The 13241-nt window shown below is 62.0% G+C and overlaps 2 protein-coding genes across 13 annotated transcripts in view; one reads left to right on the forward strand and one right to left on the reverse strand.

Moving 5' to 3' along the window:
- PDE4C (phosphodiesterase 4C) overlaps positions 1-13241 on the reverse strand; it is a 187969-nt gene that overhangs the window by 12428 nt on the left and 162300 nt on the right. The gene's annotated exons all lie outside the window — the stretch shown is intronic.
- The window catches only part of KCNN1 (potassium calcium-activated channel subfamily N member 1), a 29369-nt gene continuing 20935 nt past the window's right edge, over positions 4808-13241 (forward strand). For 3 of the 6 annotated variants that reach the window (XR_013760012.1, XM_079115847.1, XM_079115851.1), the window contains exon 1: positions 12621-12824. Coding sequence is in view for 2 of the 6 variants with exons in the window: in XM_079115847.1 (XP_078971973.1) it covers positions 12663-12824 (162 nt within the window). In the remaining 4 variants the exon portion in view is untranslated. Of the gene's footprint in view, positions 4889-5008; positions 5038-5844; positions 5948-7358; positions 7471-12620; positions 12825-13241 lie in introns of those variants that run through there. The other 3 variants (XM_079115848.1, XM_079115850.1, XM_079115849.1) reach the window with 3 other exon arrangements.

Below are 13241 nucleotides of genomic sequence, written 5' to 3' on the forward strand. Positions count from 1 at the left end.
TGAGCCTCATAACAGGATGAGTCACTGCATCCTGGAGGGAGGAAGAGGGCGCTGAGCTGGCAGGGCCTGGAGGCTGCAGCAGGTGGATCTGGGTGGGGCGGGGACGGTGCGTCTGGGAAGAGTGGAGTGGGCTTTGCCCCAGTTCTGGCTTCCAGAGTCATGGTCCCCAGAGAGGCAGACGCTCAAGAGGTGGTGGATGCACGCAGTGCTTGGGTCTTGAGGCAGGAAAGCCAGCTCGGGTCCAGGCTGCACCCTCGCTCACGCGGGCTGGCAAGGGTTGATCGTCTGTAGCACTTAACCTCGTGGGCTCAGGGACAGCCGAAGGACAGTAACTGGCCCTGGAAATGGCTATGCCACAAGGGAAAGGTCCAGGCACTTGAGAGGCTGAGGCCAGATCACAAGTTTGAGGCCAGTGCAACTTGAGACCCTGTCCCAAAAACAAAAAGGGCAGAGTGTGACTGTGGTGGAGCGCTCGTGAGCACGTGCGAGGCCTTGGGTCCCGTCCCTGCACCATGCTGTGTGCCCTGTCTCAGTACTGCAGGGACTGACGTCACCAGGATGGGGCGGGGCAGGTTGGAGGATTGCCAGGTCGCCCTGGGCTCCGTCCAGGCCTGTGCCCACTGCTTCTTGACCTCAGGCTCTCCCCGGCCGTCCTGTTCCCCTCCAGGCCTTTGCCCCCTTGGTTCCTCCCAGCAGGAGAGATGCAGTTCGCCACAGATGTCCCCAGCTTAGAGGGTCAGGGCTGGCATGAGGTGGGCTAGCCTCTGCCCAGGGTAGGGAAGGCCTCAAGGAGGAGGGACCTGAAGGGTGCGTAGGAGTTCTTCACCCAGCCCAGGGACAGAAATGCAGAAGGAACCATACTTACAGAGTCTGGCAGTCGCAGCTCTTCCTGAGCAAGGGAGAGGTGCCATTAGTAATTGAGTACAGCCGAAGGATGGTCTGGAGGGCGCCGGAACAATAACTGGCATTAAGAGCCACCCAGCAGCACTGGAGCTGTGGCCCAGAGGTGGGTCACTTGCCTAACGTGCTCTAAGCCCCGGTTCCGTCCCCACCATAGGAAAGGACTACCCAGCATGGATAGAACGGGGACTTAGTTTGGAAGTCCCCAGGAGCCAACCCTGAGATCAGGCCCAGGCTTTGTGGGGTATGCTGGAAAGACCCCAAGAAGCCTCAGTGAGGATTAAGGGACAGGAGGTACAGTGCCCAGCAGGGGGCGCCAACGAAGAGGCTCCCGGGTGGGGAGCAGGGGCTGTGCGGGCCAAGAGAACTCGCAGCCCCTGGAGGGTAGGCCCCGGCTAGGCATGTGACAGCAGCAGCAGAGTCCTGGGCACAGCCAGGTGCCGGTATGGGAGCCGAGACAGGGTTGCAGGTGCCCTAGCCGGAGAACAGGTCCAGATAACGCCCCACTGTGGAGGCCTGGGTTCCAATCCCATCTCCGCCTCTCCTAAGATCTCAGGCTAGGGCCTTAATGGTCTGAGCCCCAATTTTCGCCCCTAAAAAATGGGGCAAAAGACAGTCCTGGCCCCAGGCTATCTTGAGAATCCGTGAGCTGGTGCCTGGGAAGAGCGTGTCCTAGAGAGGCGCTTGGCAAAGGAACCTCCCGCACGACTGCGTCGGGGACCTCGTGGCGGGGGGGGGGGGGGGGGGGAGTGAGGGAAGGTCAGTGGTGATGAACCTGAAGGAAGAAGCCAAGCGGCAGCGCCGGCCTCAACCGGGAACGGAGTGGGGCTTCACCGGGACGATGGGGAGCCTTGGCGGATCGCGAGCGTGTGGGAGCTGTGCCTGGCGTGACCTCCCGGAGACGTAAAGGGACCAGAATGAAGCTAAGACTCAGGGCGGGAGCCGAGAGCATCGCCGTCAGCCCTCAGCCATAAAGACGGCGCTGATGACATTCGCTCTTTTTCACAGAAAAGCCCCTTCTCACTCCGGCCCCGCCCCTGCGGAATCCCGGGCCTGCGCCTGCGCGCCGGCGACTGGGAATCCCCGGCTCCAGGAGGGGGCGTGAGAGGGGAGTTCCGTGCATTCCCAGCCCTCCCCGCGCGCGTTGCCAGGACGACCGGGCGGGGCCGCGGGACCGCCGGGTGCGCACTGCGCCTGCGTAGGGGGGGTGCTCGCTTCACGAGCTTGGGCTTTCCCTTCGCGCCCCGGCTCAGTGCGCGTGCGCCGGTCCCCCTCCACACCCCCCCCCCCGCTCCCCTCGCCCTAGGGGCCGGGGAATCCTTTCCCGCCGCAGTGCGCACTGAGGGTGGGGTGGGGAAACCGGCTCAAACCGGAGTGGGGTTTGCCGAGGGGGTGGCGGGGGAGCGTGCGAGAGCGGGGTCTTCCCGAGGTTCCCGCTCTGGCCTCCGCCGTCGCCTTGACAACCGGGCGCGCGGGCCGCAGTGCGGGGGCGGCGTCAGCTTGGGGGAAGCCGGGCGGCTCTGCGCCTGCGCGTGGCTCTGAGCCGACGGCCGGGGTTCCCCTTGGTGCGCCCTGGGGGCGGCCGGGGGAGGGAATGGAGGCGACGGTGCAGGAGGAGAGGAGGAGGGGTGGGTGCGGGAGCGGGGCGGTGGGGGAGACGCGATAGATGCGGATGTGGGGCGCGGGGTGTAGGGGAAGGGCGAGCCTCGGGTGGGGGGCAGGGGAGGGGGCGATGAGAGAACGCGGAGGGGGAGGGGAGCCGGAGCGCTGAGAGAAGGGAAGGGAACAATGTGAGAGGAGAGGAACAAAGAGACCTACGAGGGGGACACTGGGGTTGGAGGCGCGAAGGGCGGGCAGTGGGGGCGGGGAGACGTCCTTTCAGCTCCCCCAGCAGCTTGACCTGCAGGGGTGGCGCGTGGGGGGCGGGGGTCTCTGGGCAGAAAGTCAGTGGCTTGGGTGCCAGCGAAGGAGTTCCAGATATAGAAAATAAAATAATGGGCATCCGTTTAAATTTGATTTTCAGATAAAGAGTCGTTTTTTGTTATCACTGTGTCCTTCCGCGTCCTGTACCTTCTCTGGCAACCCTTAGGTTGCTTTTCTGAACGCCTAGGGGAGCCGCTTTTGTCCTCTGACTCCCTGACGCCCCACCGCCCTGCACGCGGGGCGCCCCCACCGTCTCCCCTCGTGTGGGCCTTGCACACCTGCCCGAAGTCCAGTCCTGGCCAGCCTCCCGTACACACCCCTAGGGACCTTCTAATCTTGTGCTCCCCAGGGGCCTGCCCAGCCCAGATGACTGACATCTCCAGGATTCTCTGTTTTTGTCCGGCTCCCCCTTCTCTGATTATATAGGTACATGGCACATAGTAGGGGCTCTAGGGAGTGAGAGCTGCATTTCTCAGCATAAGACAACTGAGCCCTTGGTCCCATAGGGATACATACCCTCTCTGGGTCTTTGTCTCCTTCAACAAAGCAATTTTCCTTTTACCTTTCTGTTTGGTTTCAAAAGTGTAAGATAATAAAACATTAGGAAAAGTAGCAAGAGGGGAGAGGGCAGCCCCCCAGCATCTCCCCTAACACGGTTCTCATCTTCCCTGTTCCTACTAGCCATTGGAACAGACCTTCACCTTCAGTGGTACCACCCAGGAGGTGAAGAATTCACTCCCTGTGGGTCCCTTTATTTTGGAAATGGCCTAGCACTCCCGGGTGGGGAACATGTGGCCACCTGACTTTTTAATTTTGCTGCCCAAAGAGTCATCCCTGCAGCAGCTGGGGGCTGTGGTGGATTTTCTGTGCTTTGTCCCCAAGGCACTTTCTAGTGTGGCTCCCTGGACAGCACTTCCTTATTTGAAGCAGGGTGATCCCTGGGTGGTGTGGGTCTGCAGCAATGTCCTCTGACCATCGGCCAAGCCCAAGGAGCACATAGCTCCTTGTTCCCCTAGGGGAAGAACGAGATGAATGTACAGGTCACATCAGGGGCCGAGGGCAGTGAGGACAGTAAATCGGGTGATGTGCCCAGAGAAGGGACGCTTCTAGGCAGGAGGTGACCTTGTAACAGGTCAGGAAGAGGACAGGGTAGGGATGGAAGGTGAGAGAGCAGGGAAAGGGGATCACGGCAGAGGCGCAGCAGATGCAAAGGTTCAGGCTGGACTGGTTCGTGGAGATGCTGGGTGTGACCAGAGTGTACTGGGTGGTCTGGGGAGACCACTCAGGGACTTGGACAAGAGGTGGAGTAGGAGGAGGAACCAGACTGTGGGCCTGCGAGAAATCAGTGTCCTCTTGTTTCAGAAAACAGAGAGGGAGGGAAAGGTAGTTTGCAGGACAGGGATGTGACCTGTCACACGGGTGAGGACAGAGATCTGTGTTAGGGAGAAAAGACTGTAGGGGGACGGGGAAAATGGGGCCAGCTTTGGGACTGGAGAAGGGTCAGGGGCTCCATAGGTGATGGCAGGGTGTTGGTGTCTGCAGGGGACCCCTCAGTGAGGGGAGCCCTTGTTATGGCTGCCTTTGACTTTCTCCCTCATCATATTTGACCAGAGAACGGCCACAGGGGACATAAAGTAGCCCCGTGGAGGTGTTGGGTATGCCCGTCACTCAGGCTCCCCAGACCACAGCTGTCTGCCTGCGCCGTGCCGACCCTAGAGCCCCCCCTCCCCTTTGTTCTCATTCCCTGCACACACGGTCAGGGTCAGGCCGGCGGCTCCCACTGAGCGCGTCTGGCTCACACAATGGGAGAGGGGTGCGCTCCCAGCCTCCTCCCGTCTCGCTGTCCGAGTCCCCCAGCCCCGCCCGCGCCGCGGAATCCCGGGGCCCTGCGGGGGGAGCGCAGTACCTTTCACGACAGGCTCCCGGCCGGGGGACTGAGGAGGGGGGAGGACTATTTTTAGAATATATGGAAGAAAAGCGGGGGGGGGGGGGGGGAAGAATGGAGGTTTGTAGAAGCCTCTCGGCTCCCAAGAGGAATGCCCCCTGCCCCAGACCGCGGCAGAAGGTGGGTGGGGGCTCAGAAATGGGGAGGGGCGCTGCAAGGGGTGGCTTGGGAGGGCGCCAGGCTTCCTTGGGGGTGGGGGTGGCAGCTAGAGAAGAAAACAGCAAGATGTAGCCGGCGGCCCCACAGACTCAGCTGGAGAGACCCTGGAGGTGGGCGCTGTCCTTTGGCTGGAGAGAAACTGAGGTGCAGAAAGGGGTTTGGGCAGGGCCAAGGTCACCGAAGGAACTTCCTGTGAGTTCCCCGGGCCATCCCCCAGTGATCCAGACCCCGGGAGCCGCATTGATCTAATCTGGCAGAGTGACCTTCACAGCCCTGTCGCCCAGGCCTCTGCCATTCAGGCACAGAGGGGTCTGCGATCCGGCAGGTGAAATGGGGGAGGGGGCACATCACCGACCCAAACGTAAGATAGAGAAGTTTCTGTCGTTTGTTTTCTGGTCACCTAGACTCCCCCTTTCTCACTGGGACCTTCCAGCCAGGGCAACGTCACCAGCTGCCCAGAGCCTCTAGTCTCGCCTGGACCCTCCCCAGTCCCCAGGGCCAGGGCTTCCTCCCCTGCCTTGTGCTGGCTGGGCTCCTTCCCGGGAGACTGGAGATCGGCCCCAGAGTGCGGGGTCAGCCGCGTCCTGTGCTGCGGGGCGCCGGCCCGGCCTGGGGCGACCCCTGCCCCGGCCTCAGTTTCCCCGCTTGTGCACGCGCGGCCTTGGGCCAGCCGCCGCAGAGGGTCCTCCGAGATTTGCCGTCACGCCCCTGAGGGGAGCGGGCGGGGGCGGGCGGGAGGGGGATTCCCTGCTCGTCCCCTTGCTGGAAGAGCGCGGCGGAGAGCGCTGGCGGCCGCCCGCCCTCCCGGCTCCCCGGCTCCCCGGCTCCCCTCCCCTCCCTCCCCTCCCCGGGCGGCGGAGCGGCGGGGCGGCGGGGCGGGGCCCGGGGCGGCGGGGCGGGGGTCAGCTCTGCGGCGGCGCGCGCACACCCTCGCGGCTCACACGCCCTTGCCCGGCCGTGCACTTGTCTTCGCGCTCGGGCCGGCGCCGGGCTCCGGCTGCTTGCGGCCGCCTCTGGCCGGTGAGTGGGCGGTGGGGGGTCCCAGGGCCGGGGTCCCAGCGGCGTGCCCCGTCTCCTAGGTAGGCGAACAGGCCAGGCACTTGCCCGACCCGGGCAATCCGAAGGGGAGCGGCGGGAGGGGGCGGGCGTCCCTTCTCCTGTCCCCCTCTCGCGGAGCCCTGTGTCTGCTCCGGACCCCACCCCCATGCCTCTGGGAGGAGGGGGCTCCTGCTCCCGGGTCTGGGGACGCGGAGACACCCCGTGGGATGGGAGTGGGGACCTGGGTCGCCAGGCCGGGGGCATCCTTCGTGCCGGGACTGACCCCCATTCCCCGTCCCCCCTCCCTTGCTCCCAGTACTCCCGCTTCTCCCCCGTGCGTGGTGGGGATTCCCTCCGCTGCGGAGTGGGAGGGAACCCCCAACCTTAGAGCTCGGGCAGCTGGTCTTTTCTCCAGGCTCCCCTTTCCCTCATTTACAGGAGGAAGGAGGACTGAGGCCCAGAGAGGGTTACCACCTGCCCAAGGTCACCCAGCTGGGCAGGGCAGAGCAGATTTTGAGTCAGATTCCCTAACCCTAGAAGCTGGCTGGTGGGCTATCTCTGGATCCTCTGCTTCCTGTGTTCAACCCTGACGGGGGGTGGGCTGCGAGGGCCCTCCTGGGCGCCCTGGATCTGGGCGTGTTCCTTACATTCTCGTTCTCCACATCTCCCCACCCGCTGGAGACCCAGTCCGAGCTGAGGAGCCCCGACCTGGCTCTCCCGTTGGTTCTCTGATCTCTTCCTCCTTTGTGCCCCCTGGCTCCACTCTCCTCCAGCCTCCTTGTGTTGCCCAAGACCTTGTCAAAGGAAACCCTTGAGGTGAGGAGGGTGGCAGATGAGTGAACCTAAGCTTCCCTGAGCCAAGCGGGACAGAATCTCAGACCTGAGGGCCGACCTTGGGCCACCCTGCTGCCCTCCTGGGCCAGGGTCAACTGCAAGTCCCCTTAGCTGGAAGGGGAGGCCCCTGAGCCATTGAAGTGGCCCTTGCCCCCATCTCAGATCCTGGTGAGAGAACGGATGGATGCCTGTGACGTCCAAGTTCATGGCTGTGTTCCCCTCCATCTTCCTCAAGCCAGCCCCTCCCAACGTGCGGCCGTGTGGAGCCACCTGGGGGAGGACGGAAGAGCACGGGGAGGGGCAGAGAGAGTGGTCAGTGTCCAGCACCTGGTGGAAGAAGGAGCGTCCTCCAGGGAGGGCCCTGGGTGGGTGGGGCGACAGCTGCAGGGGCTCACCCAAGGCCCCGCTGGACAGACAAAGCCACGGATTTTAAGTTTCCTTAAAACTTCCAAGGTGACCTAACTTTTAATGTGGAGTCTGCTCACTGTGGCCGGGAGCCAGCAGCATACCACTTGCCTGGGCCCTGCTTTACCCTATGCCCCGTCTCTGCTCCTTCCAGGTCCTGAGAGGAAGCGAACAGCAGCTGCAGCACCCAGCGCCAGGCAGTGACCCAGAGGACTGAAGGCTCCTGGGTAGCAAGCAGCTCGGTGAGGAGAACCCTGCACCTCAGGGTGAGTTAGTCCAGCCTCCGGTCACCTTTTGGGGTGGGGTGGCCCAGGGTTGGATAGAAAGACTGAAGACTTAAGGAAAAACTGCCAACTTTTGAAATAATAATAACAATGACAATATAATATTAAAAGTCATAGCAGTGGTTGTGTTCTAGAGACCCCCCCAAGTCACTTGCTATTTACTCGAAACACGAGTGGAGAGAACTTGCTCAGAGGGGCTGGGTGGCCCACCCAATGTCACACAGCTAGAAAAATGGCATTGAACCAGGTCCAAAGGGCCCCCACAGCCTCCACTTGCTGGCTTCTGTCCTCCCTCCCCTGCATGGGACATCCTCATAGGGATGTCGTGGTCATTCAGTGAATCAACAAATGCTGAGCAGCTAGCTACTGTGTGCCAGGCCCTGGGGTGGGCACTGGGGACATAGCAAGGACTGAGACAGGTCCTGGTCAGTCGTGTGGAATTTCATGGGGACATCAGTTACGAAAGTGACATGCATTGATAGGAAAATGGAACGTGGTGGTGTATTAGAGAATGACCAGAGGAATGGGTAGATGCACACAAGAGCTTCTCCAAGGGGAAGGGAAAGGTCCAGGTGGGCCGAGGGGCCTCTCCAGGGGGATGACCCTGAGGAAGAGGATGCGCCAACCAAGTGAGAGATAGGGGAATAGCAGACCCGGCAGAGAGAACAGCATGTGCAAAGGTCCTGAGGTGGGAACAAGCTTGGCATGTTTGAGGAACACTGAGAAAGTGCCTGTGGCTAGAACAGAATGATCAAAGGGGAGAGCAGAGGAAGATGAAGGCAAGGAAGTTGGCAGGTGGAGGCCAAGCCCCGAGGAACTCAGGGGAGCCATGGAGGGAATGTGAGCAGGGGAGAGGCTGATGTGATTTAGGATTTTCAAAAGCTCTTCTGACTGCTGTGGAGGGTAGGGACCATCAGGGCAAGAGAGGAAGTGGCAGAAGGTCAGAGCCGTGGCTGGAGAGGTGTCTGGTGGCATTAGCTGGGCTAGACCAGAATAGGTGTCTAGAACTCCAGGACAAAGAGAACTGGTGGATTCTGGGAGTGAGCTGGGGATGGAGAAGAAACTGGGACCAGGTTTCCACCTTAGGTCAAGGAACCACAGGGATGCCTTGTGCCTGGGGAAAACCGGGAGCACATCCTGGGGGAGCCGGTCTTTGAGCCAGGAGGGGAACGTAGGAGTTTGCTGGCAGCGAGGCTGGAACTGTGTGGAGGTCTAATTGTTCAGAGGCCACAGGAGCCTGGGGGGTCACCGAGCATACAGAATTAGAGGAGCACAATCCAATTTGCAACCAAGAAAGACCTTTCTGGGGGTCTGGGGGAGTCAGGCCAGGAGGCCCTTTTGCAACAGTCCCAGTGGTAATTAGACCAGTGCCAGCGGCTGGCATCCCGGCACACTCACTGTGTGCGGGGACGGGGACATGTGATGGGGATCAACTCCTCACCCCTCTGCTCTCCCAGGGGCCTCATTTCCTTGCTGAGGAAATTGAGGCTCAGGGAGGTACAGTACATGGCCCACGACCACCATATGAGTCTCCTGTGGCTGCTGTGAAGAGTGAGCACAATCTTGTGGCTTAAAACAACACGAATTGATTCTCTGACAGTTCTGGAAACCCAGAGTCTGAAATCAAGGTGCCGCAGGGTCACATTCCCTGTGAGGCTCCAGGGGAGGACCCTTCCTGCCTCTTCCTGCCTCTCTGGAGTGCATCCTGTGCCTGGGGCTGTCGCCTGGCCTCCTTCCCGTGTCTGTGTCTACACAGGGCCTTCTCTCCTTCTTACCACCCTAATCCAGTGTGACTCATCTTAATTTAACGACATCTGTGAAGACCCTATTTCCATGTGAGGTCAAATTCTGAGGTTCTTCTGGGGGAAGGACTCGAATTTTTCAAACCAGGATAGCCGTACAGGAATATGCAGGCCAGGTAGCCAGGCAAGGGGCTACCAAGTTGGGGAGGTAGAGTGACCTGGAGCATCCCAGCCTGAGTGTGAGGAAGGAGGGGACCTGGATATCTGGTCCCAAAAGCCTTGGGTGCTTTGTGGGAAGTCCTTGCTTCTGATGGCGGGGCCTCCCGCCTGCCTATCATACCTAGGCGCCTACCTCCATCCTCCAGAGACAAGCAACGTCCCCACCCCTCAGCCTCCTTCCTCCTGGCTGCAGGGTCCTGTGTGTTTATTTATTGACTCAAGATCTGGCTCACTCTGCAGCCTGAAAACTGAGTCTGGGGGAATTTGTGTGTCTTCGCCACCACGGTGTCCCCGCCTGAGTACAAACCCTGTTTCTGTATACAGGAAGTGCTTCATAAGTGCTGACAGGTTCCTAAATCCCGGAGAATCCAGGAGTGGCCTGGGCCGCTTTCTCCCCTTCCTGCCCCACAGTCCTCAGGAGCCCAGGGAGCCCAGGCCTCCATGGTGGCTCTGTCAGTCACTCGCCCAGCCCTGCAGTGGGACTCCTGCCTGCCTGCAGTGCAGCCCACGGTCTCCTTTCCCTCCCTCCAGTGCGCCCTCCTGGTCCCCAGGGCCTCGCCTGTCTCCCAGCTCTCTGGGGCCTGGCTGTCCCGGCCCCCGTCCTGTTTCTCCTCACGTCCCTGGATCTCTTCCCGATGCTTTTGTGTATCTGAATATCTGAAATAATTCTTTTTGGGGGGGGTACCAGGGATTGAACCCAGGGCACTGAGCCACATCCCCAGCCCTTTTTATATTTTATTTAGAGGCAGGGTCTCACTAAGTTGCTGAGGCTGGCTTTGAAGTCACGGCCCTCCTGCCTCAGCCCTGAGGTTCTCTTTGCTTGCTGTGGGGTGCGGGGATGGGCCTGGGGCCACACCAGGCAGGCCTTCTGCTGTGGAGATCACGGGCAGTTTTCTTTCCCTGTTTGAAGAGGATTGTCCCCTCCTCCAGGAAGTCAACCGGGGGAGGGGTGTGGTGTGTATAGGCTGGACTGTTGCCTGCACTCAGCTCTGAGAAGGAGCCCCAGACCCTCAGCCACCGCCCAGGGATTGCTGGCCCCTAGGGAAGGACTTCCTGTCCTGCTGCCTCCAGCAGCCCCCTGCCTGTGAGAGAGGACACTGAGCCAGTGTGCCCAGCCATTTCCTGGGGTGTGAGTCCCAGGGGTGTCTTGGCCAGCTACCCAGCTCATTTGCAGGCTCCTTGGGTTCAGCCATAGGCTGATGGGAGGCTCTGCCTGGAATGGAGCCCCAGTAATCCCCACCCAGGGCCCCACCCATGTCCACTCCTGACCCCAACACCCACCACCAGCCTCGTGTCCAAGGGGCGGGAGTCCAGTGGGCAGCAGCCCCGTCTCAGTAGCTCACCAGCTCAGCTGCCCCAGGCTCGTCTCCTTGAGGGGCCCCAAGGGAAGATGACTTTCTCCAGAGGGAGAACGTGGGTGCAGAGGCTGGGGACCTGGGCAAGGCCAGAGGGATGGGGGGGCCTCCAAAAGAGGTGGTGACTGACACTCTTGTGAATTGGGCATGTTTACACACCGTTCAGTGCCGCAGCCTCCACAGGCAGGCAGGGCAGGGTCAGTGGGCACAGTGTAAGTGCTGCCCCTGCAGCTGGGACCTGACGGGGGTGGACCAGGCCGTCAGGACCAGGGGCCTTGAGTTCAGCAGGGCAGGGGTGCGTTCCTGACCTGGGGAGCAGGGCGACTCTCAATGGTGCACTTTAGAAGGACCCCCTCCAGGCAGGGACTTCCAGTGCAAGGGCGATGGGGGCGGGCGACTGCTATTCAGGAGGGAGGAGGGACTCTCCTGTCCCTCTGAGGTCCCCATGGCACTCTCGGGTTTTGGGGGGTTTTTGATTCTTATCCTGGTGGCACTCATCCAGCCCCATCTATGTGGACGTGGCAGGGACCACCAGGGTCTCCATTTCCTGTCACAGCCCTGAACACTGTCACCACATCAGGGTGACCAGAAGCAGGCTCTAGAGAGGAGAGAACAGGGCCCATCTGCCACCCTGGGCCTTGAGACATCCCCTGGCCCTGCTCAGTCTCAGTCCATCAGCAGCCCACCTGCTACCCCCGGCCTCCTGCGCAGGTGTCCACTGTCCACCGGCACCTCCTTCCTTCCTTCCTCCCTCCCTCCTTCCTTCCTCCCTCCCTCCCTCCCTCCCTCCCTCCCTCCCTCCCTCCCTCCCTCCCTCCTTCCTTCCTTCCTTCCTTCCTTCCTTCCTTCCTTCCTTCCTTCCTTCCTTCCTTCCGTCCAGCTGTTTTCCGAGAACCATAGAGGAAACAAAACTGCCCTCAGGCTGTGACAAGTGCCATCTGATGTTCCCACCTAGAGCTCTAGGAAGGAAACAGATGGGGATGTGGGGCGATGGGAGGAGAGCTGCTGCCCCAGGAAGTCCTGGGCTAGGGCACAGGGTCAGGCACCTGTCACCCCCAGCTCCAGGCACCAGGGAAACCAGGTGGGAGGATGAGCGTTCCCCACCTCTGTCCCCACCTCTGTTCCCCAAGACTCTCCTGGAGCCTCCATTAAGGTCGAATGAACGCCGACCTGGGTGCCAGGGGACGAGCACTGTTTGGGGGACCCCCAACTTGGTGATCCCAACTCAGTGGGGCTCCTGCTGCCGGCCATCCTGGGCAAGGGTATTGGGGTCTAGGGCTGGAGGGCCCGAGGCGAGCAGGCATCTCTCCTCCCAGAGAAGGTGTCCTCCCAGTTGTCCCTCCGGCCGCAGACACCCCACCTCCTGCAGCGGGCTTCCAGGCACCCCCACTTGCCCCCATCCTGCCTCCTGCCTCCTGCTCCTCTACGCTGAGCCGACCACAGAGGAGGTCGTTTAGGGAGGGGGCACGCAGCTGGTCCATCCAGCCGTGCGTGTGGCGCGGATGGCCCCGAGGCACGCAAAGGTTCGAGGGGCCACTGAAGTTAGGGGACCCATTTTGGGAAACGGGTGGCTGGGCGGTCCCAAGGCAGTGGCGAGCGGGGGTTGTGGTTCTGCCAAGTCCCCTTCCTGGACGCGGGACAAGAGTGAGAACTTGACCACCAACCGCGCACGGAGGGGGAGAAAGGGCGCCCGGGAATGTGGGATCTTTAAATATAGGCGGGGCTTGCGGGGTCGTCGGGGGCGGGGCCAACAGCGATCGGCCAATCGGCGGCGCCGCTCGCGTCGCACCGCCCCCTCCTCTCCCGGCTGGGGCGGGCGTTCGCCCCCCGGCCGGGCCCGTAGACTGGGCGGCGGGGGATGCGCCGGCCGCCGCCGCCCCCAGCCCCGCCGCCCGGGGGCCCCGTGCACGCCAGCTGCTGCCCGTCCCGGCCGCGACCCCGGCCCCGGCCTCTACCCGGGAGTCCACGGCCACGCGGGACCCTCTCCCCGCCAGCCTCGTCCATCCACCGTCGTCCTCAGGTACAAGGTGGGATGGCAGGGGAGGCGCGAGGGTCCGAGATGTGCAGCCCCGGGTACCCAAGGAGGGAGCCAGGTCCCAGAAGGGGACACGGTTTGGGGTTAGGGCCAGGAGGGAGGGTCTCGGGAGTCTGGAACGCAGGGGACACGAGGAGGGGGTGACTGTGTGTGCCCTGCCAAGCGAGTGCAGAGTCCGGACCCCCGTCCTGGAGGGCGAGGGTCTGGGTCCGCTGGAGGGGGTGCAGCAGCGAGTCTCCGGACTGACAGACACGCTGGAGGTGGAGGAGCTTGCCGGGGTGGGCAGCGAGCCCGGATGACTTGGTACGGGAAGGAGGAGCCCCTCGCCACTGCTGACCCCTAGATCCAGGGACGGGGATGCCTTGCAAAGGGTCATTGAACCCAGTCTCCCAGTTCTTCCCG

This window comes from Sciurus vulgaris, assembly GCF_902686455.1.
Source record: "Sciurus vulgaris genome assembly, chromosome: 16".
Lineage (NCBI taxonomy): Eukaryota > Metazoa > Chordata > Mammalia > Rodentia > Sciuridae > Sciurus > Sciurus vulgaris.